The 23,510-nt window shown below is 40.8% G+C and overlaps 1 protein-coding gene across 1 annotated transcript in view; it reads right to left on the bottom strand.

The window, feature by feature from the left end:
• The window catches only part of afdn (afadin, adherens junction formation factor), a 72,475-nt gene extending 50,883 nt beyond the window's left edge, over positions 1 to 21,592 (bottom strand). Inside the window, exons 1-14 of the mRNA XM_022764433.1 lie at positions 21,397 to 21,592; positions 21,163 to 21,275; positions 20,390 to 20,547; positions 19,996 to 20,156; positions 17,222 to 17,379; positions 15,499 to 15,583; positions 14,943 to 15,092; positions 11,692 to 11,736; positions 10,449 to 10,543; positions 9,131 to 9,381; positions 4,991 to 5,060; positions 4,061 to 4,131; positions 3,903 to 3,970; positions 400 to 605 (exon numbers count right to left, since the gene is read on the bottom strand). Coding sequence (XP_022620154.1) covers positions 400 to 605; positions 3,903 to 3,970; positions 4,061 to 4,131; positions 4,991 to 5,060; positions 9,131 to 9,381; positions 10,449 to 10,543; positions 11,692 to 11,736; positions 14,943 to 15,092; positions 15,499 to 15,583; positions 17,222 to 17,379; positions 19,996 to 20,156; positions 20,390 to 20,547; positions 21,163 to 21,275; positions 21,397 to 21,571 — 1,806 coding nt within the window. The 5' untranslated portion in view covers positions 21,572 to 21,592. The remainder of the gene's footprint in view (positions 1 to 399; positions 606 to 3,902; positions 3,971 to 4,060; positions 4,132 to 4,990; positions 5,061 to 9,130; positions 9,382 to 10,448; positions 10,544 to 11,691; positions 11,737 to 14,942; positions 15,093 to 15,498; positions 15,584 to 17,221; positions 17,380 to 19,995; positions 20,157 to 20,389; positions 20,548 to 21,162; positions 21,276 to 21,396) is intronic.
• Between the last annotated feature and the right edge of the window lie 1,918 nt (positions 21,593 to 23,510).

Here is a 23,510-nt window from a genome sequence, read left to right on the forward strand (position 1 = left end):
TTTTCTAATGATTTCCAGCTCTATTGATCAGTGGTAACTCCATGCAGGCTTCACACCTCAAGCATTTAACACCGACAGGTAGACAAACAACAGACAAAAGCCAAGACTGGAACATAGGAGCTCACTTTGGAGAGGAAAGCTGCAAGAAACAAACATATGCAAACACATATACACACACCTTACAACAACTACAAATGTTGTAGTTTGTAAGGATACAGTTAATGGGAGGGAGTTAAGCAAAACATCATATAATACCCACATTTCAACACGAGCAGAAACAGCGTTATGGAGGAGGAGTGGCCACACTAATGGCAGCAGAACACACTAATGTAATGTCAGTGATTGGTGAGAGTGTGTTCAACATGACTGCACAAAGGTTTGAAGAGCGTTGGTACTGACCTGTATGACTCCCTCCATCATGCTCACCATCTTGTTGACGATGGCAATGACCTTGTGCGTCCTCTCGGACGGCGACATGTCCGGCCGGTAAGTCGGCGACAGGACGTAGCGACAGGCCATGTACAGGACATACGTGGGTGAGAGTTTGAAGTGAACCGTGGAGCTGTTGGTGTAGTTGATGATGGCTGACAGGAAGGTGTCTTCAGCTAGAGGGAAACACACAGGAACAGATAATTAGATTACAACTCACATGTGCACCAGTGCTGAGATCCCACAGGTAAAGCTAACAGGTGATACTTTGTGCCAGTGTGAAATATATGAATCAGTCTTTCCCCAATATGTTTATTCTCATTCGGATTGTCATCAAGATTATCAAAGGGCATTAAAACTCTCAACTGAAACACTACTGCTCCCACTAGACTGGGTTTCCCAGTGTGCTTTGTAGCGCAGGTGGCCCACTTTGTCTAAAATAAAAACAGGCTCCGCCTAGGTGAGGAAGAAATTAATATTATGTAATGAAATATTAACCTTCAGGGGAGAAGAGGGGAGGAGCTACTGTACTTCACACAGAAATGCCATACATATATAAAATAAATGACACTAGTGTTTAGACCAGCATTGCTTTACTAAGGTAGCTCAGCACCAGAGCAAAACCCCACTATATGTAAATAGCTACTACAACCGAGGTCACGTTGAAACAGTAAGCACTGAAAGAATGAACAGAGCACTTTGATAAAGCTGCTCTGATGGCAGGGTAGGGGTACAGAAAACACAGTCACCCAGCAAATAAGTTGAAAATGGCTAAGCTTTTGCCACAGCGCAATGTGACATCATCTCGAAAAGGTGTTGTGACGACCGATCAAAAATCAATCACTTGCAAGATTTTCATTACTTTGTAAGTTTAATTGCATAAGGACCCACACACTGAATCATAGCTTCCTTTTAGTTTATTAGCAACATAGCATAACGTATATCCCACGTTATCCTATGAACGAGAAAGAAAGAAGAGTGACCAAAAAAGCGGGTGTCCCGTTTTGCTCGCCATAGCTATGTTAAGACAAAACTGTCATCACAAATAATGCGTCACTCATTGACTGAGAAACAGAACTAAATGGTGTGTTCTGTCTGCCTGTCGATATCCTCCGCTCTTAAATCACAGCTTTATTACAATCAGCTGGTCAGAGTGTGCGTGTGCACGCATGTTGAAATGCATATACATGAAACTGTGGCAGGCAAATTAAATTTAATATTAATTTAATGCAACAAATGACACGTTACTACATTAGGATGAATCAGGATGAATGACAACCAATGCGGCACTGATCAATCCCACATGTATCTATCATACAAAAGTTGAACCACCCTGACAGTAACAGATCCCACTTTGAGCTGCAACAAGTAGTTTGTTTCAGTCACGTTGGCAGCCGGTCGGTCACAGACCCTGGCTGCACATGTCATGTGGGACACACCAATAAAACCACTCTGAGCCTGAGTGTGGTATCATTTTCTTTCAGTTTAGCTTGGGTGGTGAAGTGTTTGATGTCAAACTGGATGCAGCTGCTCTTTAGCAGCAGCACGACAACTCTTCCTAAGAAAAACCTGAAGATCAGAGCGCTCGGTCTCCGGATTTCAATGGTGCATGTGCGTCATTGTCCCAAACACACTTTCAGACTCTTTGAGCGTGTGGTTTCTCCTATTGCATTGTGGGTATGGCCTCTACACAGCGCTCTATGACCAATCAAGAACTCTGCTTTAGCTGGAAAAACAGATGATTTCACACTATGCCAAATATATACTGAGTGCACACACAGACACACTAAGGCCCGGAGCACAGGGGAAAGTCGATAAACAGAAGTGTCACACAGAGAGAGGAAACAGCTAGAAGAGCTTAGAGCAACAAGGAGGGTGGAAACATCAGCTTTCAGAAAACCCAAACTTGTAAGACACTTTAATGTTACCTGGGACACATTTATGACCCTTTTAACAACATAAACCAACACAGTCCTGACTGTATTCATGCAGTCTTTCATAGTCAGGCCTGCAGTTTCTCCACAGCACTAGAAGTCATGTAAGGACTAAAACGTTTGTTTAACAAACTGGCTGCTACTGTGTTTCTGTAAACTCTGAATCTTCCTCCATTCAGTCAGACAGAGGGAGGAGATGACATTTTCTATCTTTTTATTGGCCATTATACTATTAACAAAGGAATACACAGTACAAATACAGCAGAGGTTAACTGACTGTTGTGTGCTGAATGTATGTGTGAATGTATATTCTTTAAAGATTATGGCCTCAACACTACACACTCTGTATGGACATCAACATTTTTCCAGCTTGTTTTATTTATTTCTCCCATTCTCTTCAAATTTGATTTCGTTTTGTTTCTAATGGTTTGTTCTCTTCTTGACTACTGACACGTTTAAATGGAGTTGGCTGTATTATATACATTATATACATTTATAAGATCATTATTATTCAACCAAACAAAGAGATATTTCTGCCACTGCATTTTTTTCCTCTCCTTTTTCATCTTCTTTCAGGCTTTATTATGAATTAACTTTGCATTTCCCTTTGTGATTCACATAGGACTCAATAGGACCAAATACTTAATTAACATTAATGACATGAAAACCTTTTACTCCCGTTTTAGCGGTTTAACACTAAAACGGCTCTTCTGAAAACAAGTCTCAGTGGAACTAAGCATGAGGTATGTAGACCAGTGGTTCCCAACCTGTGGACCGCGAAGGTCTTGCAAGTGAGCCAACAAATCATTTACTAAACAGTACAGTTTTTGTGTACAGATGTAATTGTAAAAAAAATAAATAAATAATATAAATCATATTTTGAAATGTTTTGAAATAAATGAATTAAATCATCTTTAAAAAATCATTTTTTGTTTTTTTTTTTGCATTAAGACCTATAACTGTGATAAGACAATGATAGGAACTTTTATGTTGTCACCAGCCGGACCATACTGTACACTTGATTGCTATATCAATCTGACTGCGCTCTAGTCAAAGTGGCTAGCTGGTTAGCATAAAGAAGACTTAAAAGGAAGGAGAGTCAAGAGACAGATGGTCAAACATAAAAAGAGAAACTGAGCTTCCCCTGCTTTCAGTTCAGTCCTGAATGTTCGATCATTAACATTACCATAACCATAAAAAGTGCTGTAAGACATTATTTGGCCTCCGTATTGTTACGAGTTGGAGAAGGTTGGGACCCACTGATGTAGACTAATAGTTTAAAAAGAAGAAGGTATATAAATATCAAAGTAAGGAGGAAGAGCATAAACCTTGTTTTAACATCTTTAAATATCAGAATAAAATGATTTAACTTAGAGTCATTACAAGAGAATCATGTCATATTTACCACTGCAGCATCATCACTGGTCTACTGCTCTGTAAAGACAAACTAAAAGGGTTCAATAGTTTCCAGCTATTGACTGGGCCACTAACACAGTGAGGGGAGCGGAGCGAGACAGACAGACACACACTGGTACTTACAGTTGTCTCTGAACTCGATGCTGGCGGGTAGAGTCAACTCTGTTCTGTCTGCTGAAATGTCCTGAGACCTGCTGAGACAAAATAACACAATGAGGAGGGAATGAGGAGGATGAAGAGCACCAGAAGGAGGAGGAAGAGGAGAGGAGTGAGTGTCTGACCTGCTGTCCTGCTGCTCTCCTCTGATCATTGGTTTGACCATCCCTCGCTCCATTTCCAGTTTTCCTGAGCTCTGTGCACAGAAAACACAGCGTGAAGCAGCTGCAGCAAAATTTAATTTCACTGTAATTTCATTTACTGAAGATGACCCCAATGCTAGAATGTACAGACACAGATAATGACTACTTCAATCACACTGTCACATTTATGTACTGTACATATAATTTAGACAGTTACACAATTCAACACTAATCATAAAACAACTCATATATGCACTAAAAAGTGGCGTTGGTGTGTGGCTCTGTTCAGTGGCACAATGTCACGCATTAGATTCACTGGCACGTCTTTCAGAACCACTAATGAGCAACTAATACAACATGGAAGAGATGCTGCTTTGCAGCTATTTGGTTCTATTCTGCCCTGTGTATGTCACTGAATCACAGAGGTATGCAAGTTCTGGATTCATTTTAACGACAGATTTTACGACTAGAGATGCACTGTTCCAACTTTTTCTTAGCCGATACTGATTCTAGTACCTTAACTTAGCATATCAGCTGTTACGAGAAACCAATCCAATACTAGACCTCTTTTCTTCCCACATTTAAAAACTGTAAACCTCACTTTAACATGCAAACTAAATTCTTAAGTAAAAACGGAGCCTTTTATACACCATCTTCTTTATCTATCATATGTGGACCGAAGGGCAGACATCTCATTCGACATGACCAATTGATGAAATCTGTACTTAATGTGGATCAGTGACTGTTACCCAGGTTGCTTAATAAAGTCAGTATTGACAAAGAGACAGATACAACAGGTTAGATTGGTGCAGCCCAACAATGTTTTTACACCTGAGCAGAATTTTAATACAGAATATATACTAATAATTCAAATGCTGTGTGTGTGTGTGTGTGTGTGTGTGTGCATATTACCTTGCTGGTAGGCAGCGCAGCTCCACTGTGGACGTCTCCGTGAAGGTCGAAGGTGGTTTCTGGAACACTGCTGCAGGAGAGACACACACATGCAGCGGTTCAGAAGAGGACCTGTGCTCTCCACAGCTGACTTTTCATTACTGACAACGACAAGGGCTCAGACTTAATCCAGACACACACTGGCACACACACACTCACACACATTCACTTATCTAAGTCATTGTACAGGGAGGAGAGAGCTGGACCAGAGATGCAGTAAATGAAATGACTCAGTAACACATGCAGACAGATAGTTTGCTCTATAAACATGCACACACACTTACATAACAGTTTAATTAGATATAGAGAAGCCATGAAAGGAGGTAGTCAGTTTGTGTGTGTGTGTGTGTGTGTGTGTGTGTGTGTGTGTGTGTGTGTGTGTGTGTGTGTGTTTGAGTGACAGTAATTGAGTGTGACAACAGTCGGGTTTAAAAAGGCAGGCTTCTGCTTTTCACGCCTCATATGACAGGAAGGCATCAATGTCAAATAAACAGTGCAATACTAGCACAAACACACAAAGCCTTTGTGCTCTGTCATTGACAGAAAGGTCTTTGTCACGTAACACAATAACCACCAGCAGTGGAAGAAGGTTAAACCATGAACAGTTAGATGGATGGAGAAATGAGACAGATTTTCCATCTCAAACAATAATTCCAGCAGTTTTTTTGTTTAGTTTTTTGCAAACGTTTAACTTTTTCAATTTATTTTATATTGAGCATAACTCTATCACGCCACCGATAAGGCTTCTCAACCTTTGTTCACACTAATGCAGACAAAGTTCAGCGTTTTCAGCCTTTGAAAACAGACATTTGCAGTGGACATATCAGAAATTAGAACGACTGTTAATCCAGAAAACAAGCAAAGGTTTAAAAATAACAGTAGCTACTGGATGGACCATGGGTCGCCTCCTCATGATGAATAGAAAACAGAATGACAGCAACACCTTTACCTTTGTTTTAGATTTATGTGCCACCCCTAAAGACACTGTTTAATCACACACAATAACTCAATGACACAATAACAGAAACGAGCTCAGAATTACATTAACATGAGTAACTGTAAAAGTATCTTCTGTCATTCATAACCAAGTCAAACCAACTTAAAACCAGGGCAAGCCCCTTCCACCCATTAATCTTTAAAGATTCATCAATTTTAGGGCTGCAATTAACAATTCATTTCATTATTGATCAATCTGCCTTTATTTCCTATCCATTTGTCTATAAAATGTGAAAAATGTCATCAAATGCTAACTAACAATCCAAAAACCAAAGATTTTCAGTTTCGTATGACATGAAGCAGGAAAAGCAGAAAATTCTCACATTTAAGAAGTTGGAACCAGGAAATTTTTTGGTATTTCTGCTCAAGAAGTTCATCAAAAGATTATTAAAAGAGTTAACAATTTATTCTCTGTCAACTGACTAATTGATTAATCTGCTTATCATTTCAGATCTAATCAAATTAAATATAAAGTGAATAAATGATAGAAGTGTAAAATCAGTTAAAATCAACCCCCCTCATTTCCTGAAATTACTTCAGAAGGATTAAAAGGCATTGCGTTTAAAATTTAGCTTCAAAAACATCTAAGCCGATGGTAAAATAGCAACATGGAATCAAAATAAACATGGACAAAGATTATGTTTCTTTCCAGACTTCCGCTGTTCTTCCTGCTTTCATGCTCCTCTCTCACTGACTAATGCTAAACATTGATGACGGTCCCGACTAAGTTGAGAGGCAGCAGATTAAAGTTCTGAACACTCATACGCTACAAGATCATCTGTTCAGCTGCCAGAACCTGGTGCCAAATAGCTTCTTAAAAACCTGCTGTCACGCCAAACTGTGGCTCTAATCGTCCTAAACATCGTGATGTGTCTCTAGCTTGACTCAACTAGGTATCCTTGTAAGTTTGTACAGCAGAGCATTGGAGCGCTGCCCAGAAAACCGCAGGGATCCACATCCACAACGTCAGGCTCATATTCCAGACTGAGGTGACACTGAGCTGCACTAAATGACAGATGGGGTTCATGTTAACTCACCAGACGTTACAGAGACTTTTTTTTTTTTTTTTCTTCTTCCAACTCATCTGAGAATCAGAAAACTCCTCCATGCCTCAACCCCTGCATGTCTGTGGCAGCAAGAAGCAGAAGTTGCTAAATATAAAATTTAAAGATGGATGGCTGCTATAATTTAAATACACTTAAGATGCACTAATGACAAATGATTTTAATATTAATCTTCTGATCCACTCAATAATTGTTTTTCAGCTATTGGATGGCAGTGAAACAAGCTGTTAACTCATCACTGATGTATTATCACCATATCAAGTTGATGCAGCAATTGTGTTAGCAAACAGTGGCCTATTCACACATCCAGCAGACACAGAGTTGACGAATGTAACTCCAATATTCACTCTATCTTAAACTCTGTTTTGGTTCCCACCAGTCCCTAAGGGGAAGATGTGGCTCTTCAGCTGCTAAAAGCTCCACCATGTTCTCTAGGTAACCGCTAACTTTTTGCCGTTCGGTGCTGGGCAGGTCATACACAGTGGGTTTTTTCAGTGAAAACATCTGTCCACTGCTGGGAATTATACTGATGGGAGTGATGGACCTAAACGATAAGCTGAAAGACACTACAATGCCACGCAGAGCTGAGGGGGTCTGTAGAGTCAGGTGATAATTCTCTGCGTCTTCATCACTATGAGTGACTCCTGACGTCATTTAATCTAGTGTTAATATAGAATGATTGATTGGTGCAGCTTTAAATGTCACCACAGGCCTGTTGCATGAACTGGGGAAAAAACTACACATTTGTAAAGGACAGGTTCACAAATGATCAATGTCTTAAAACAACAGTCCCCATATTAACACTGCTTGCTGTAATCATTCCTCCTCTTCATTACTGGCCATTAAGAAAAGCCATCTGAATTCCAATGTAAGAGATGAGGGACAAAGTCCACAGTCCTCATTGTGTGTAAAAACACATTCCAAAGTTAATCTGATAATCTGATAATTCATCCAATTTTATTTTGAGGACACTCCTAGCCTCCTAGCCAATGTATGCCTGACTGAATATAAAATATTAGTGATAATCGTCTAATCTAAGCCCATTGAACGTAAAAAAAAACTGGGACAAAACAAGATGAAAACCAAACACTGAGATAAAGTTCACAGGACAAGGAGCCTGCAGGTTCACTTGCTGATTACATCATCCTCTCTAGCTGTAAGTGTTAATCAAAATCTGTCCAGAAGGTTCACAAACTAGCTACTGAACACACAAGCAACCAAACTATTGTGCTGTTGCAGAAATGCAATGGATAAAATGGAAAAAATTATTTTACAGTTTGCTGCTTATTTTTTTCTTCAAAATACTGGAATAAAAGGTTTATTCCTCCCTTTTACACATTAAGCCAACTATAGAAAACACATCAGAAAGTTCTATGAACCTTTAACATGCTTCAAAAGTTCACAGGACAAGCTAAAACAGAATTTGTCTTGATCTTGAATCATTTAAAAGAACTAATTCATGCAGAAACACAAAGCAGTGAGTTACAGCATTGATTACTTACACACCTCTCTCTCCTTTTTTGCAGTGTTAGTCATCCATTGAGTCATTAAAGGCACATTCAATCATCCCTAACTTTCTCATATGCTCCCTTCTCCTCTTATCGGGTGTGCGCTCTCTTTCTTTCTTTCTGCTGTTAGTGTGTAAAACGACAGCAAGCAGGAGGCCACACCCAACAGCATGTTGATCAGATTAGAGGGCAGCCTGCCTGCCATAACCCTAGACCTCCGCTCTTCCTCTCCTCTCATTTCCTCATGCTCTCAACCCCAGACTTCCCTCCTCCCCTTTTTTTCCTTGCCTTCATCTCTCACTCTGACTGCCAACTCCAAACCTCATCCTCTCCTCCCTTATTCTACAATAACACACTCCTCGTTTTTTCTGTTCACAAAGTTGGGAGAACAGTGTGTACAGAGGATGAGGAGGAAGGGTAGTGGGAAGATGAAAAGGAGAAAAAAAAGGACAGAAGACACACAAATCTACGAAGATTTTGAGATGAAGTTTTTCTGTTCCCAAACACACACACAATCAACTCCGTTCCCTCACCCAGACTTGTGTCGGCTCCTCATCATGGCCGCCGGTTCTCTCTTCCCTCCCTGGTCAAACATTGGGTCCACGAACTTGAAGACATGAGCGGACCCAAACTGGAGGGTAGAGCCGGGGCGCAGCACCGTTGTCTCGGTAACACGTTGTCCGTCGACGAAGGTGTCGGCGTCGGGGCCGTGCGGCGTCACGGTCACCATACCTTCACTGTGCATCAGGTTGCAGTGATGCGGGAGAATTCCCGGACCTAGCAGCTGGAGACAAACAAAGGCAGGTACATCAGCACAATTAACTACACACATACACACACACACGCACACATTATAGCAGCTATATCAGGAACATCAGATTGTTCCTTTGAAATCAGTGATTGTTTTGTCTTGTGTATGTAAAACTGAATCACTGAAAAGAAGAACTTAAAAGTTTTATTCATGTTTCTGCAGTGACAACACCCCTTACATTTACTTATTTTTTTCTACTGTAATTTGACTGGTACCAATATCTGTATGAGTGGGCACAAACATTTTAAGATCACATTTCACAAATGACTAAAAGAAAACTGCAGATAAATGTGTGAGTCCTGCAGGGTTTTCATGTGTTAATGTATGGGTTGCAAGCATGGGGTTTAAAACGTGACTAAATTAACGGGATAAGAAATAATCTCCTGTTGCAAATTTGCTTTAACCGTTCCAAGGACATGGATGGATTATGAGAAAATGGGCGTATTTGTTTGTGCTGTTTAACTAAACTATGACTTTCAAACAAGAAATACTGTAGTCTAGTAAGGGAGAGTATCACGCACACTGCTCTTACTCGCGCCGAAACGTTAGTATGATTAATAAATTGTGATGCTGAGTAAGAGCAGTGTGCGGGTTATTCTTCGTAACAAGGAGAAAACAAGAAATACTAAAAGTTTCAATTTCAAACTGAAGCTCTGACCCGGTGGGCACGTTCAGTAACCTGTCCATACCCCAGGTCAACTTGTTGCTGTGATTTTTAGCAGTATAGTAATTTGCCGTTATCACAACTGGACCCATGAAAGACAGGCAGTAAACGCTAGCTAAATAAGCTAGCTAGCTAGCGTTCTATAATGACACAAACAGAACTGAGGACGTGAGACTTGTGAATGACTCGGCACTCGTTGAAAAACTATCAACGAAAAATAACCTGTTTAAATGAGTGCTAACATTAGCAAGCCAGGCTAGGTAGACCTTAGCTAGCCTGGTTTTCCAAGTGCAATACAAACTTAATATCATGATGGGTCAAATGGACAGGCGGCTACATGACGGTACATAACCAAGTGTTCTTGTGGTGTCGTTACCTGGATTGCTCCGTCCTCTGTACAGTCTGAGCCGACCTCAGTGATGCTGTGCTGAAGCCGGTACAGCTTTGGTTTGTCCCGTGAGTCCGATCCGTCTGGACACACAGAAACACTCAGATTTAGCACCAGGCTGTGCAGCGCTCACATCAATCTTATACAAGTAGTAGCACACGTTCAACCTCTCACACTCATATTGACTGTCCACACACAGCAATAAAGAGTCAATACAAACTGGTGTATACTGGGATGTGCACAGCTAATGTGGCAAAAAAAAAATGTGGGTGGCTGCAGTGAATTTATTGATCATTAGTAAACAGGAGTTTAGTAAAAAGCAAAGCGGCACATTAGTTCACTGAGCAGAAAGGGGCAAACACTGGCTGTGTGAAAATGAATGAACCTCAAACCACCTTCTAAAAATAATAGTGAAGTCAACAGGCAGCTAACATAACAAGGCTACCAGGAAAACTAGCAACACTGTTATGATATGAGATCATGGATACCTTGTATCTGTGAGAGATCACTGTTGAATTAAGATCCACAATAATAATATGCTGCATTCCAACACTTATATACTAACATTGTCTTAAGGTATTACTGAATTCGACAGTTTCCTCTACTGCATTTTTAGACTTTGCTTACAGATGCAGTTCACTGTGTAATTACTATGAAGACAAAGATACTAGAGACACTCCATGACAGATTTCTGCACACTTAAAGCATTTAATGTTAAAAGAAAATACCAAGTTGTATGTCTTGAATTTGTTGCTAATGCTGCAGTGAGAAATGTATTTCCCAGAGTTCACTTCTGTAGTTGGCACATTGAGAACAAAATTATATAAGCTTTCGTCAGCTGGTTAATGGACTGAATAAGTAATTTTACAAAACTATATGTTAAGAAACTGTCTTTGAAGCTTTATTTGACAGATGTTTATTCTGAACTGTGCCTGTTTTGTGTATTATCTTAAATTTTATTCCAGCTGGCAGCAGAAAATATCAACACATAAATGGTCTTTGTCTAAATTTTCTGGTCTGTATCCATGCTTGTTTATAAGGAGACCTATATTATGAATAATCCTACAAAACGACTACAACTACAACATAGATACTATTCAGCATTTAGGCAGGGGAAATATGTTCAATCTTTGTCAGCCAAAAAAGGGGGAGTCGTGGTTCAGTGCACCTCCCCCACAACCCCATCAGCCATTTAAACAGATACATAGGTGGTGTAGTGGATTTCTTTTACCTTCGTGGTGCCGATAGGCGTAGTAGGCATAGTGATTCCCTCGCCCTAGGCAGACAGGCAGGCAGGTGCGGAGGAAGTAGAAGGACACATGCACAAGGCCCCACACACACACACACACACACACACACACACACACACACACCGGCAGTCGCATACACAAACACACCATGCCATAAGAAGGTGGGAAAGAAAACAGACACATAGCAGAGGGTGAAAATGCAGCAAAGAGGAAAAATGCAGCATTACCTTGTTAACCCATTAATCGCACGGAAGGCACACAAACATACACACACTCAAAGTATTTCTGTGGGCCTGAGCAAGAAGACTGACTGAGGTCATAATATGATAATATAACAATGGAAAATCCTCTTTTCCGTTTCTGATGAGAATTCTCCTTTAAAATCTTGCTACTGGACACCTCAAATCTTTTAAAGGTCCTATATAGTATAAACGTAGATGTCCATGTGTTGTTTGCTTATAAAACAAGTTTAGGTTCTATATTAATACTGTAAAAGTATCAAAGTGCTCAGTCCACAGAGAAATGCACACAGCCTGTATTCAGAAACTGATCCTCAAAATGAGCCATCAGGACTTCCTGTAACTTTGTGATGTCACAACAAAGTAGTCACTACTCTCAGCCATGCCCCGAGCCCCGCCCACCTGGACCCACCATACAACCTTACAGGATTTGGATTCTCTGAGCGTTTACCTGAAATTTGCTCATAGATATGAAAACCTCAAATAAGAAATGCAAAATATGGGACCTTTAAACAGCTTAATCGTTGTGCTAAATTGGTATTAAACTGAGAAATTAGAATTTAGTGAATATCATTGTATATCATCATAACATAAAACACTTCAGTTTGTATTTCACACTTTTATAAATTCTCTCAAATTTGCTATAATCTGAAGGTAGAGTCTGATAATGTGGCTGCCGCTGTGATACAGCAATCAACCGAATCAAACATAAGCAGGGATGAAGTATCTATCAATGTAGCTGTTCGGCTTTTGAGTCATTTTATTGCCATTTTTGCTCTGGTTGGCAATTTAAAGAGCAAGGACGTGGACGAGTTTCATCTGACACGAATGAGCAGATCATGACAAATCCTTTTCACCTTACGTCTGATCTGAGCTCTCATCTGAACTGCTCATCAAGGATAAAAGTACAGGCGCACACACATACTCACATACACACACACACACAGACCCAGTCTCCAACATTTACAAAAGCCACCAAATCAATTTCCCATCTGTTTTCCACAGACAGTGACCCATCAACCTGACAGTAGATGAAGTAGATATGTTAGTATATCTCTGGACCAGAGCCACTGGTTTCCCCCCAATACCATTCCAGCATCACAGTTCAAAGCAGTGTGGTGCTGAGAAGAGTTTGGGTTACCATCAGGCCAGTTAAGTTCATGGCATGGGGGGGTGACAGATGAACAGGGTGATAAAGAGAAAAAGGGATCAGTAGCAAGAAACAAGCTGTTAGGGCTGAATAATGTCACATTTAGCAAGACTCGGGTGAGGTTTGTAACTCCAAAATGCTCCTAGAGGGATGGATTTTTTTTATACTGCATTCTAGGACATTATTATTTTTTGCAACTTACCTTTTATTGCACTCCTCCTTGTAGTCCTTCAACCTACCCTGTACACTTCTATTTCAGTTTGTAATTTTTCACAATGGCTTCTGAAAACTCCAAAGTGAACCATCTACCTTCCATCACTCGAGGCTCCGTGGGTACATAATTATATACAAGTAACAAAGTGCTTGACATGAGTCAAATATAAAACACTCAAACAAATCAAAGTAAAACGAAATAAAAAATACATCACACAATAAAATTTTTTTTTTTTTAAATAAAAATTTGTCTTAAGAAGTGAAGAAGATAACCCAGGGAACTGACTCTGCAAGTCTGATCTCCTCTGGCAGGTTGTTTCAAAGTTTAGGGGGTCTGACAGCAAAGGCCATGTCACAGCCTAGACTTTGGAATGGCCAGCACTGCACTACCAGAGGATCTCAGACTGCGTCCCGGCTATTAGGGGGATAAAAGCTCAGACCAGCCCAAGTCTGGCCTTAAAAGTACTTAAAAGAATTTTTAAATGAATTATAAAACAATTGGGCAGCTACGTAGCTTGGTTGTACACCATGCACCTTGTGCCTTCCTGGTAATGTTTAAATCATTAAAACTTCCCTTCTTGAAATTTCATCATCATGTCATGGATAAAATTAACCCAACATGAACTACAACAAGTGTATTGAAGTTTAAGTGTTTTATTGTGGCCATTTCCTCTGAAAAAGCCACATCTGGTGTCAACAACTGTACCTCCAGGAATCTACCCAGTTCATCTGGATCTGGATTTTATTGCTTTTATTCTGTAAAGCACTTTGTGTTACATTGATTGTCTGATAAGTGCTATACAAATAAAGATTGATTGATCCATTGATTGATAGTGTTTTTATCTTAGTCTGCGTTAGACAAAGTCACCTTATTAACTGCTGTTCTAAAATCAGATTGGGCAGAGATATTTCTGTGTGATTTAGCCTCAGTCTGCATTGGCTCCTTGATAAAGATATTTCCATACTTCATACCTGCATCTCACCTGATCCATATCTGCTTCCTGATATCGTGTGACTTTAATCTTAAAAACTCACATTCATGCTTCTATGCAAGCTAATTCCTGCCTGAGGGCACAATGCTATAACTAACACTGGTAGTGCTGGAGCTAAAAGATGTTAAACTGGTGCTACTGTAGGAAAGCCTGAAGGCAAATGACACACTGACTACATACTTTTTATAGTCATGCATTAACATATGTTCTGGAGGGACAGGACATCTGCATTAACCTGTGGATGATACAGCTAAGAGCTGAGTCCAATATAGATTTAATCAGTTGTTGACTTCCTACAGTGGCTTTTAAACAGTGAGGAAATCATGCTGGTAGGAAGAGAATCCACAGAACAACTGGGATCCATCCATAACGTCGCCACATGTGATTCACTAACCTTTGCATGTAAACAAAGAGTCTCACCTTTGCTTAACCCTGAATGTTACTTACTGCAGCTGCACTGATGCCTGCTGGTCACTGCCTGTCACTACTGGTACTACTACTACTTCTCATTTTGCTCGTAATAAAACTACTTAAAGCTCCACTGTTGATACTAATGATAATTAAAAAATCACAAACACAGGAGCAGACATTACGTTGTTGTGTGTATATGTGTGTATATGTGTGTGTTGTGGTTTTACCTGGGCTCAGCTCCACCAGATAAGGCAGTTTCTCAGGTGGCAGGGAGCTGCTGCTGCCGTCCTTCCCTCGGAGGCCCTTGTCGTCCATCTTTCTTCCCTTCCTCCCCTGGTAGTCAGGGGGTCTCTTCTTCAGCTGGAACACTAGCGCACCTGACAAAGGATAGAACACAATCCTGTACTCAATATGTTACATTTAAACATCACCTTCCTCACCCAAAGGATTATCTTGTTAATGACCAGAAGATTAATCAGTGACAATCAGATTTTTAAGACATTATTTTATATATCGTCATCTTCCATTCTGTACTTCTGCATGTATATGTTTACGACCTATTTCCTCTGTGATGCTGTACAAAGGAGGAAACCAAAAGAACAAGAAAAGAAGAAAATATACAAACAAAATTGTAATGACTGAACGGCAGCAGCAGGGGGAGGTAGAGACCAAGAAAAGAGGAACAACATGTGGGAGTTGTACAATATAAATGTTTTGCTGTGACAGATTGAGTAAAAAGTGTGTGTGTGTGTGTGTGTGTGTGTGTGTGTGTGTGTGTGTTACCTCTGTCTGCGGGCCAGTCCCTGAAGATCTGCAGCGGACACTCACTATCATCCAGAATCACCTCCTTGCCCGACTTATCGTCTTGCTGCAAAGAAAACAAGACAGAAAACAGTCAGTCAGATAAGCAGGTAAAGAAACCAAAATCCAACACTGACCAGACCATAATTCACACACATGCTTTAACAGAGAATGTGCTCCTAATCATATTGTTTGCAGATAAACTTTGAGATCCCCGGAGATGTTTCTCTCATAGACAGCAGGAGATCACAGATTTTCAGAACAGAATATCTGGAGGGCCCAGCATCTACATAGAGATAAAGATTCTTGGTTAAATATTAAATTCATGTATTTAGTTCATGTATTCATGGATGTGACTAATCTTAATTTAGCTTGTCTGACACCAACAGTATATACTAGATTTTAATTGTTGGACTTCTTCTTGCTGTGAAATGACTCTGTTGTTGCAGAACATTAGTTTTGAAGTGGCTGTCTTGATCCATTAACCAGCATGTGAACCATTTCTGAAAACAGTCCTTTTCTCATGGTTTTACTTTTCACAATAAAATGCTGCTCTCAGGCTTAATAAATATTGCAGTTTAATGGTTTATCTTTACAGAACTGACTGTAGTATAAATCTGCCCTACATCTCTTCATTCTGTTCAGTCCGATCTTAGTTAACCCCCCCCCCCCCCAAACACAAACACACAAGCTGAAATGCTACTAGCTGGTATACAAGTGCTTATTCCTCATGCTCACTAACCTAATGGACTTTCCCAGCATTTTAGTCTCATCAGCAAATTGCAACTGACTATCAACAGTGTGTGTGTGTGTGTGTGTGTGTGTGTGTGTGTGTGTGTGTGTGTGTGTGTGTGTGTGTGTGTGTGTGTGTGTTCTCTGGAGGGTGGTCCAGTGTATTGGCTGTGGGGGCGGCAGTTATTTCATATGACTGGCCGTAGCCGGAGTCCATCTGAGAGGACAGACACAGTTGAGAGAGGCTGTTGGGAGGGCAGCCAAGTTCACCATCATGAACACATGCATGCACAGGCTTGCAGCAAAAGACACGAACATGTACACACAAATATACACACACATACGCAGACATGGAGCATCTGCTGCTATAGCGCTCAGTCTGAGAGCAATTGAATTGCATTCCTCCCAAAGAGTTTTGTGCCAAGTAGCATTCTGTTTCAATCTGCCTGTGTGTGTGTGTGTGTGTGTGTGTGTGTGTGTGTGTGTGTGTGTGCGTATATATGTGTATGTGCGTGTGACCGTGAGCTTGGTTGTCCTCTCCACAGCCTCTCAGGAGGATGACGGAGGTGTTTATTGATGAGATAGGAGGATCCAGGTTGGGTTTAGTGGAGAAATTGGAGGATGTAGGTGTTAAGCAGTGGGCAATGGCCAACAGTGTGCTCCAAAATAAAACTATCTGTTGAGTGTCAAATATATTAAGTAATTGCTGAACATTTAGTCTAACACTATATGTGTTTGCTGGTGACCACAACAGCTGGATATGATTACAAGTGATATAAGAAGAGTACAACTGAGCAGTGTTAATTGTACTGAGAGGCTGTGAACAAAGTAGACGATGTAAAGAGGATAGGTGCATTTGGTGACGAGATAAGAGGGTTGAGGAAGTGTGTTTTCAGTGTACATTGTGGGACTAGAGGATGGACGTGCTCCACCTTAGAAGGTGACGGAGATGTAATAAGATGATCATTGTTACCCGGGCGATGCAGTACTCTCTGGGGTTCTCCTTCTCCAGTCCATACTTCTCCAGCGCCTCCACCACGGCAAAGTCAGCTGTGTCTCTCGTGGAGAGCAGGATGGTCTTGTAGGGGATGTTGGGCTTCAGACTGTCTGCGTATATCCGTAAAGTACCTCCTGCAGGACAACAGCAACATTTTGTTACTCGTTTAGATGCTAACATATTAAAAGGTGAGATCATTAATTGTTTTAACACAAGGAGACCAATAAATATTCTGTATCTCAGAATTGATCTTTTGACACAGAAATTTCAAAACACTCAAATGATTCAGCTGGAAGCTACATTTGGACCAGGGGACACAAAACATCATCCAAACCCCAAAGTAATGAAGATACCATAAGGCAGAGTGAGACGACTGCTGCTGCCCTTTCAGAACGACAATTATCAGAAAAATAGTCTTTGTTTAGTTGAAGTTTAAATTTCATTTATACAATATAACTCGATTTACCAATTCACTGAGATCTGAACAGAATATGATGTCACGACCATCGAAATAATAATATAAATTCATATAACATAAAAATTTTTTATACAACATTATAAATCTTACTATGATCAGTTGTTGAGATGCCAACCTCACTTTAGTCTGTACAGAGATACAGAGCTGAGAGTAATACGTGTAAACAGATGACAATTCAAGTTGTACTTTGGGAATCTGAGGTACTAAATTACAATTTCTCTTGCAAGAAAAAAAAAAAAAAAAAAAAAAAAATCACTAAATTAAAGGGAGTGACAGCACTGCTCATAAAAGCTAAATAATACACTACACTTTCATCTGGAGGCGCAGGGAGCTGTGTGACCGTGATGTGTCAACTAGAAATGATCACCTTAGTAAATCCCACAAGGGAGTCTTCAGCAAAGCAAACAGGGCTTTTCAGAGGCATTACATAAAATGAGCTTTTTAAAATAGCACTCTCTGCTGGGAGAACGTCATTGACTAACCACAAGCCACCCTGTCCCACCAAGTGTGTGTGTGTGTGTGTGTGTGTGTGTGTCTCTACTGTATATGGACAGTGGTTAGAGCTGTTTTTAGAGCCAGTTCACTGGTCCATCTGTCTGTCTGGCAGAGTGATTAGGTAATGCCTGAGTCACGCACTGAACCCGTCAGCGTGTTTGTTTCATTCATCCAACATGAACGTTTTGTCTGTTTGTGTGTGCAAATATGTCAGCAAGAGACTTTCCCAACAACATTTGCTCTTCAGCAGACCCGCTGATGTAAACACGATGCAGATATATCAGTGATGTGCAGCCAAAGTGCTTCTTACATTTCACATATGTATTTATTTATTGCAAAAAATGTCAATATAGCCCTTTACTCAGTCCATTGTACATGCACCACTGATATTGATTACAGCTGCAGATCACCTCTACCAGCCGTTCCTTGCAGATTTCTCAACCCCTGTCACACTGGATGCGGAGCAGCGGTGAACTGTGATGTTGAGGTCACTGCAGATTTTCTCTGTGATTCACATCAGGTTTGCCTTAAGCCACCCGAGGACACTGAGACTTGTTCAGCATTGTCTTTGGCTGTGTCATTTGAGGTTTTCTGGACCTCATGAATCTCTACATGATGTCATTTTGAATCTGGGAGCAGGTTTTAAATTTCAGGAAAAACTTTAGGCTTGAAGCAGCTCTTTAAGGTGTAGGAGTTTTTCAACAAAAGTATGTTGTTTGAAAGAATGCTGTATGTCGGATGTGTGTTTCATAAAATGTGTCTTGTATTATTGTCTAGGATGGGCCAGGTATTTGGGATGACAACACTGATTAACTTGTCACAGTGGTGCACTGCCAAGGTCTGGGATGTATTACCCGGTAAGTGAAGAGTGAGTTCTCCTAGTCAACATGTTGGGCAGGTGTATGGACGACCTCAGCAACTCTCTAAAGGGTCAATTCGCTCTGGCCAGACCACTGGGTCGGAACATCTCCGAAACAGCAGGGCTTGTTGGGGGTTCCCCAACAAGCCCTGCTGGAACAAGTCTGATATGCTGGTGGTGATATGCTGGTGGATCCAACTCACAAATTAGGGACTCAAAAGGATCTGCTGCTACTGTCTCAGTGCCAGATACCACAGGGCACCTTCAGAGGTCTTGTAGGGTCAAAGCTGCTTTGGTGGCACTCAAAAGACCAACAGCATATAAGGCAGGGGTGTACACATGTTTTGGCTCATCAGTGTCTATCCACCGTTTCTCCAACTGGAACCAGTGTCAATGAGCACAAAACCAGATCTATTTGAATTTGCACAAATCTGAGGTGTGCGCCAAGTTGGAGGTCTGGAAACAGGCTCAATATCATCTGGCAAGATAATCTTACTGCTGTTTGTCTCAGGCTGCTGAAGTGCTCTTTCTAAACTCTTGATGAACTGTTGAATGTTCATATGCTTTAACTCTACTGTAAAGGAGTGTTGGAGAGATGGTTGTCCATAAAGATGTCCTCTGTTTCATAATAATGAATAATAATGAATAATGATTAATAATAATGAAACAGAGGAAAAACATTATAATGCATTCCATTAAATTCCTGGGATTTTTTCAGCACTTCATGCGATGATCTGGATCCTAAACACTATCCTATCTCAGACAAAACAAAATGAGCGCAGTTATTGGCTTGGTTTTTGCTCTAAAATGCAAACCTTTCGTAGAGTACATGATCAGAGCTCAAGTTGAGTTCGGCAGAAAAAGGATCACAGTTAAACACAGGTAAACAAGGTATTCATGTGCTGACAGTTGAAATACCTGAGTCGGGCCTCCCATCACTGCTCATAAACTCCTGCATGCGTTTCTCCAGCTTCTGCTGGCGTCTCCTCTTCATCACCACCTCTGGGTTGGAGATTGTCCTGGTGAAGCTGGTCTCGGGCATGTCCTTGTAGACCTCTGCCGCCAGACGACTGTTTTCCCTACACCAACAAAATGAGGGAGATGAATGACCGGGGAGAAGTGGGGGAAAAAGAAGATGGATGGAGGAACAGAAAGGTCAAAGTTTAAATCACTATTCTTTCCTCTTCTGTAGACTTCTGTGCTTTTCTTGGCATTGAAAAAAAAGACAAGATCCTCTCCAAGGACTGGGAGGATGTAAGAGCAAGACAGTAAGATGGATAACTGTGATGGTGTGTGTGTTTGTGTGTTTTACCCGTCCTCCCGGCTGAGCATCTGCTCATCTCCGTCAGGGATCCGGGCGAACTCTTTCTCCCTCTTCTTTTCCTTCTTCTTCTCCTTCTTGGACAAAGTCCTCTTGAAGTTTTGAATCACTCCGTCCTTCTCCTTCTCCGGCCCGTTACTCTGACTCTTCTGGTAGAGAAAGAGAAGAGTGAGGAGCTTTAAGAGACTATGTGGAGTGGCTTCCTACAGTATGCAAAGATATACTTATTTCTGAAAGAATGAACAAACAGAATCAGAAAAAACCGATCAACAAATTGTCCTCATTCATCTTAGAAAAGTTACAACTAATCACATTAAGTGTGATGAAGTATTTTAATTGAGTTTTACACCCTATTCATTTACTTATACTTCTGTTAATGACACCTTACATTTAATATAAGGCTTTCTGACAGACCCCAGATCAAAATATGATCAAAATATGATCAAAATAAGGACATTTGCATTATAGAACTATAACTGGCCAACCACAACCTGAAACCTAAAACTGATGTTTCAAATTATTCAAACATTTTCAACACCTGATCTCCAGTGTAGCTGCTGTGGAAATACAGCATCTCAACATGGCGTATCAACATTTGTGTTTGTCCAGGTATACACAAGAAAAAGACATGACGTATCTCAGAAAACAACATGGATGTGCGTGGTATATTGCCAGTTGATGGACGGATGAATGGATGGATGATCAGCTCACTAGTAAACTGACTGGTTAATGTGTCAAACAGGTTAACGGGCAGAGCAGCCGACCTTGGGCAGGATATCGTTCTCGTTCTTCAGGACGAAGCGTCCTTCTCTGTCGTCTTTGTTCCAGTTCAGCTGAACAACAAGAGGCTTCTCGTCCAGGTCCAGCTGACGCTCTTCTAACACACACACACAGACACACCAGTTCATCTGAGAGCTAACTATGTCAAGTCATTATTATTCCTAACAGTGCAACAAGATTATTTTGATCTGATTGTGAAAGTCTGAAAAGGAACTCACCGCCACTGACATGGACCTCGTACAGGGAGTACTTCGGCGAGGACAGCATCCTCATGTCTGGTCTGAACTTCTCGGCTAACGTCTCGATGACGTCCTGCGTTGTCGCCGTGCTGGACACTCTGATGCACTTGGTGGCGAAGTTACCGGCAACCCGGTCCTGGAAGTAGAACCGCATCACGCCATGGAACTCCAAGTCCTGGTCAAGAGACAGAGAGAATCAGACGGTCCATTAGGTGTTTATTCAAACTCTAACTGCATAAATACAGTCTACATACAGTACAATAATGTCCACATGCAGACTATAACCCCATTATTGTGAATACTGTGAGTATTAACATTAAAGATGATATTTATTTCAAACCGCCTGACTGAAACGCTCCTAATTCACTTCATTTTTTTGGTATAAATATAGTAGCTCTGACTTGTTGATGGTCAGGGTAGGTCTGAGCTGTCACAGGAGGGGAGAGGCAGCACTGGCTGAGAGCCAGCAAGTGCAGTGTGTCAGCAGGTTGTGTGACAACAGGAAAAGGTTGTTCCGTCATTCACTGACCCACATACAACAACTTCTGGGCACTGCGGCTGAGTATTTCTTAAGAGGAGGCAGTGCATGATGATCTGTGAAAGTGAGAGTGTGATCCCAGCTTCACATCGAGACTGACAATAACATAAACATCTGCACAATATGTAGAAAAGCTGTTATTTTACAGGCCCGTAATTTCAGAATAATTTTCACTTCCACACTTCCAGTTAGTTACTTACGTTATTTTCTTGGGTTTAAAAGCAACTTTTGTTTCAAGGAAATTCCCCTATAATAAGTAACAAATGACAAAAATTCTTAACAGGAAATTTCCTTAATTCCTAACCCGTATTAGCTCAAACACAACCAGTGCCAGTGGTGAATGTGAAAACAGCAGGCTGAAATACAGACGCCCGGGGCTATTTACACTGCAAATGTATTGCCTACATGTTGACATTCACCTATGCCTGGAGTCTACTATAGAACAAGAACATCTTAAACATATACACGTCCAGTCCCGATACACTGGTATGTACAGTCATGCTGAGACAGCACGACTGTAGCTCTCAGCCCTATTTGTGCATACATGCATATGTTAAGGTTCACTGGTGAAAATGGCCTCATATTTCACTGGAACTGCCTTTTAAAAGGTCTTAGATGTGTGTGGACCATGTAGATATCAGAAAACTGGTATATGCTATTCTTTTAGTATCAAAATAAGTTGTGAAATTCAAACTATTTTAAATGAAAATCAGTAACAAAATTAGGCAAAGCACATCCACAAACTATGGCTTAGAAACTCTCTACAGAATTAGATAAACAAATCTCTAAAATAACCTCAATAAACATGAACATTACAAGCTTTAAAGTAGCACATAGCAGAGTCATTGTATTGATTTTGTTCAGGTTAATGGATTTTAAAGTACAACTATGACTGATGGTTCTATGAGGGTTTTTCCTAAAGAACGTAGTTGATGTGCGCTTATTTCGCTGTCTTCAAACCCTGACTATCATCTTCTGCAACGTAGCTTCCTGTCAGGATGCCAGCAAAGCAATTTTAAATGTGAACTTTAAAAGAGTGATAGACAACCAAAGTAACGACTCTCTAAGGTGACAGATCAATTGTGTGTGTGTGTGTGTGTGTGTGTGTGTGAGGCTGCAGGGGTGTGATCAGGCAAAGGTTTAAACTAGATTTAACTAGATTAATTCTACACTGTTAAAGTCTGTCGGTGGCCTCCTTCTCACATACATTCACGGCCATATATTTAAGAGAATGAGGTAAAGACTGGTTCATAAATGTGGACAGAGACAATACCAGAAAAACGGCATTAAAAAAAGAGAAGGTGAGGAATTTGTTTAGATTTTTTGGCACGACAAAATAAAACTTCTTTCTCCACCTCACTCTCTCTCTTCCCATGTTTGATAGAGACTCAGTCAGGCAGGCAGAGTGGAAACACTGAGCATAGTTTCGATAGGCAAGGGTGGAGTCGGGAATGTGTGTATGTGTGCGTTGTGATTTACTGCTGGAATGTGGGTCATCGAGGGTTGCCGTTGTCAAGCTTGCGTAACCGTTGGTAACTGTTACTGTGGAGACACT

This window comes from Seriola dumerili, unplaced genomic scaffold, assembly GCF_002260705.1.
Source record: "Seriola dumerili isolate Sdu_G_001 unplaced genomic scaffold, Sdu_1.0 BDQW01000025.1, whole genome shotgun sequence".
NCBI classification, from domain to species: domain Eukaryota; kingdom Metazoa; phylum Chordata; class Actinopteri; order Carangiformes; family Carangidae; genus Seriola; species Seriola dumerili.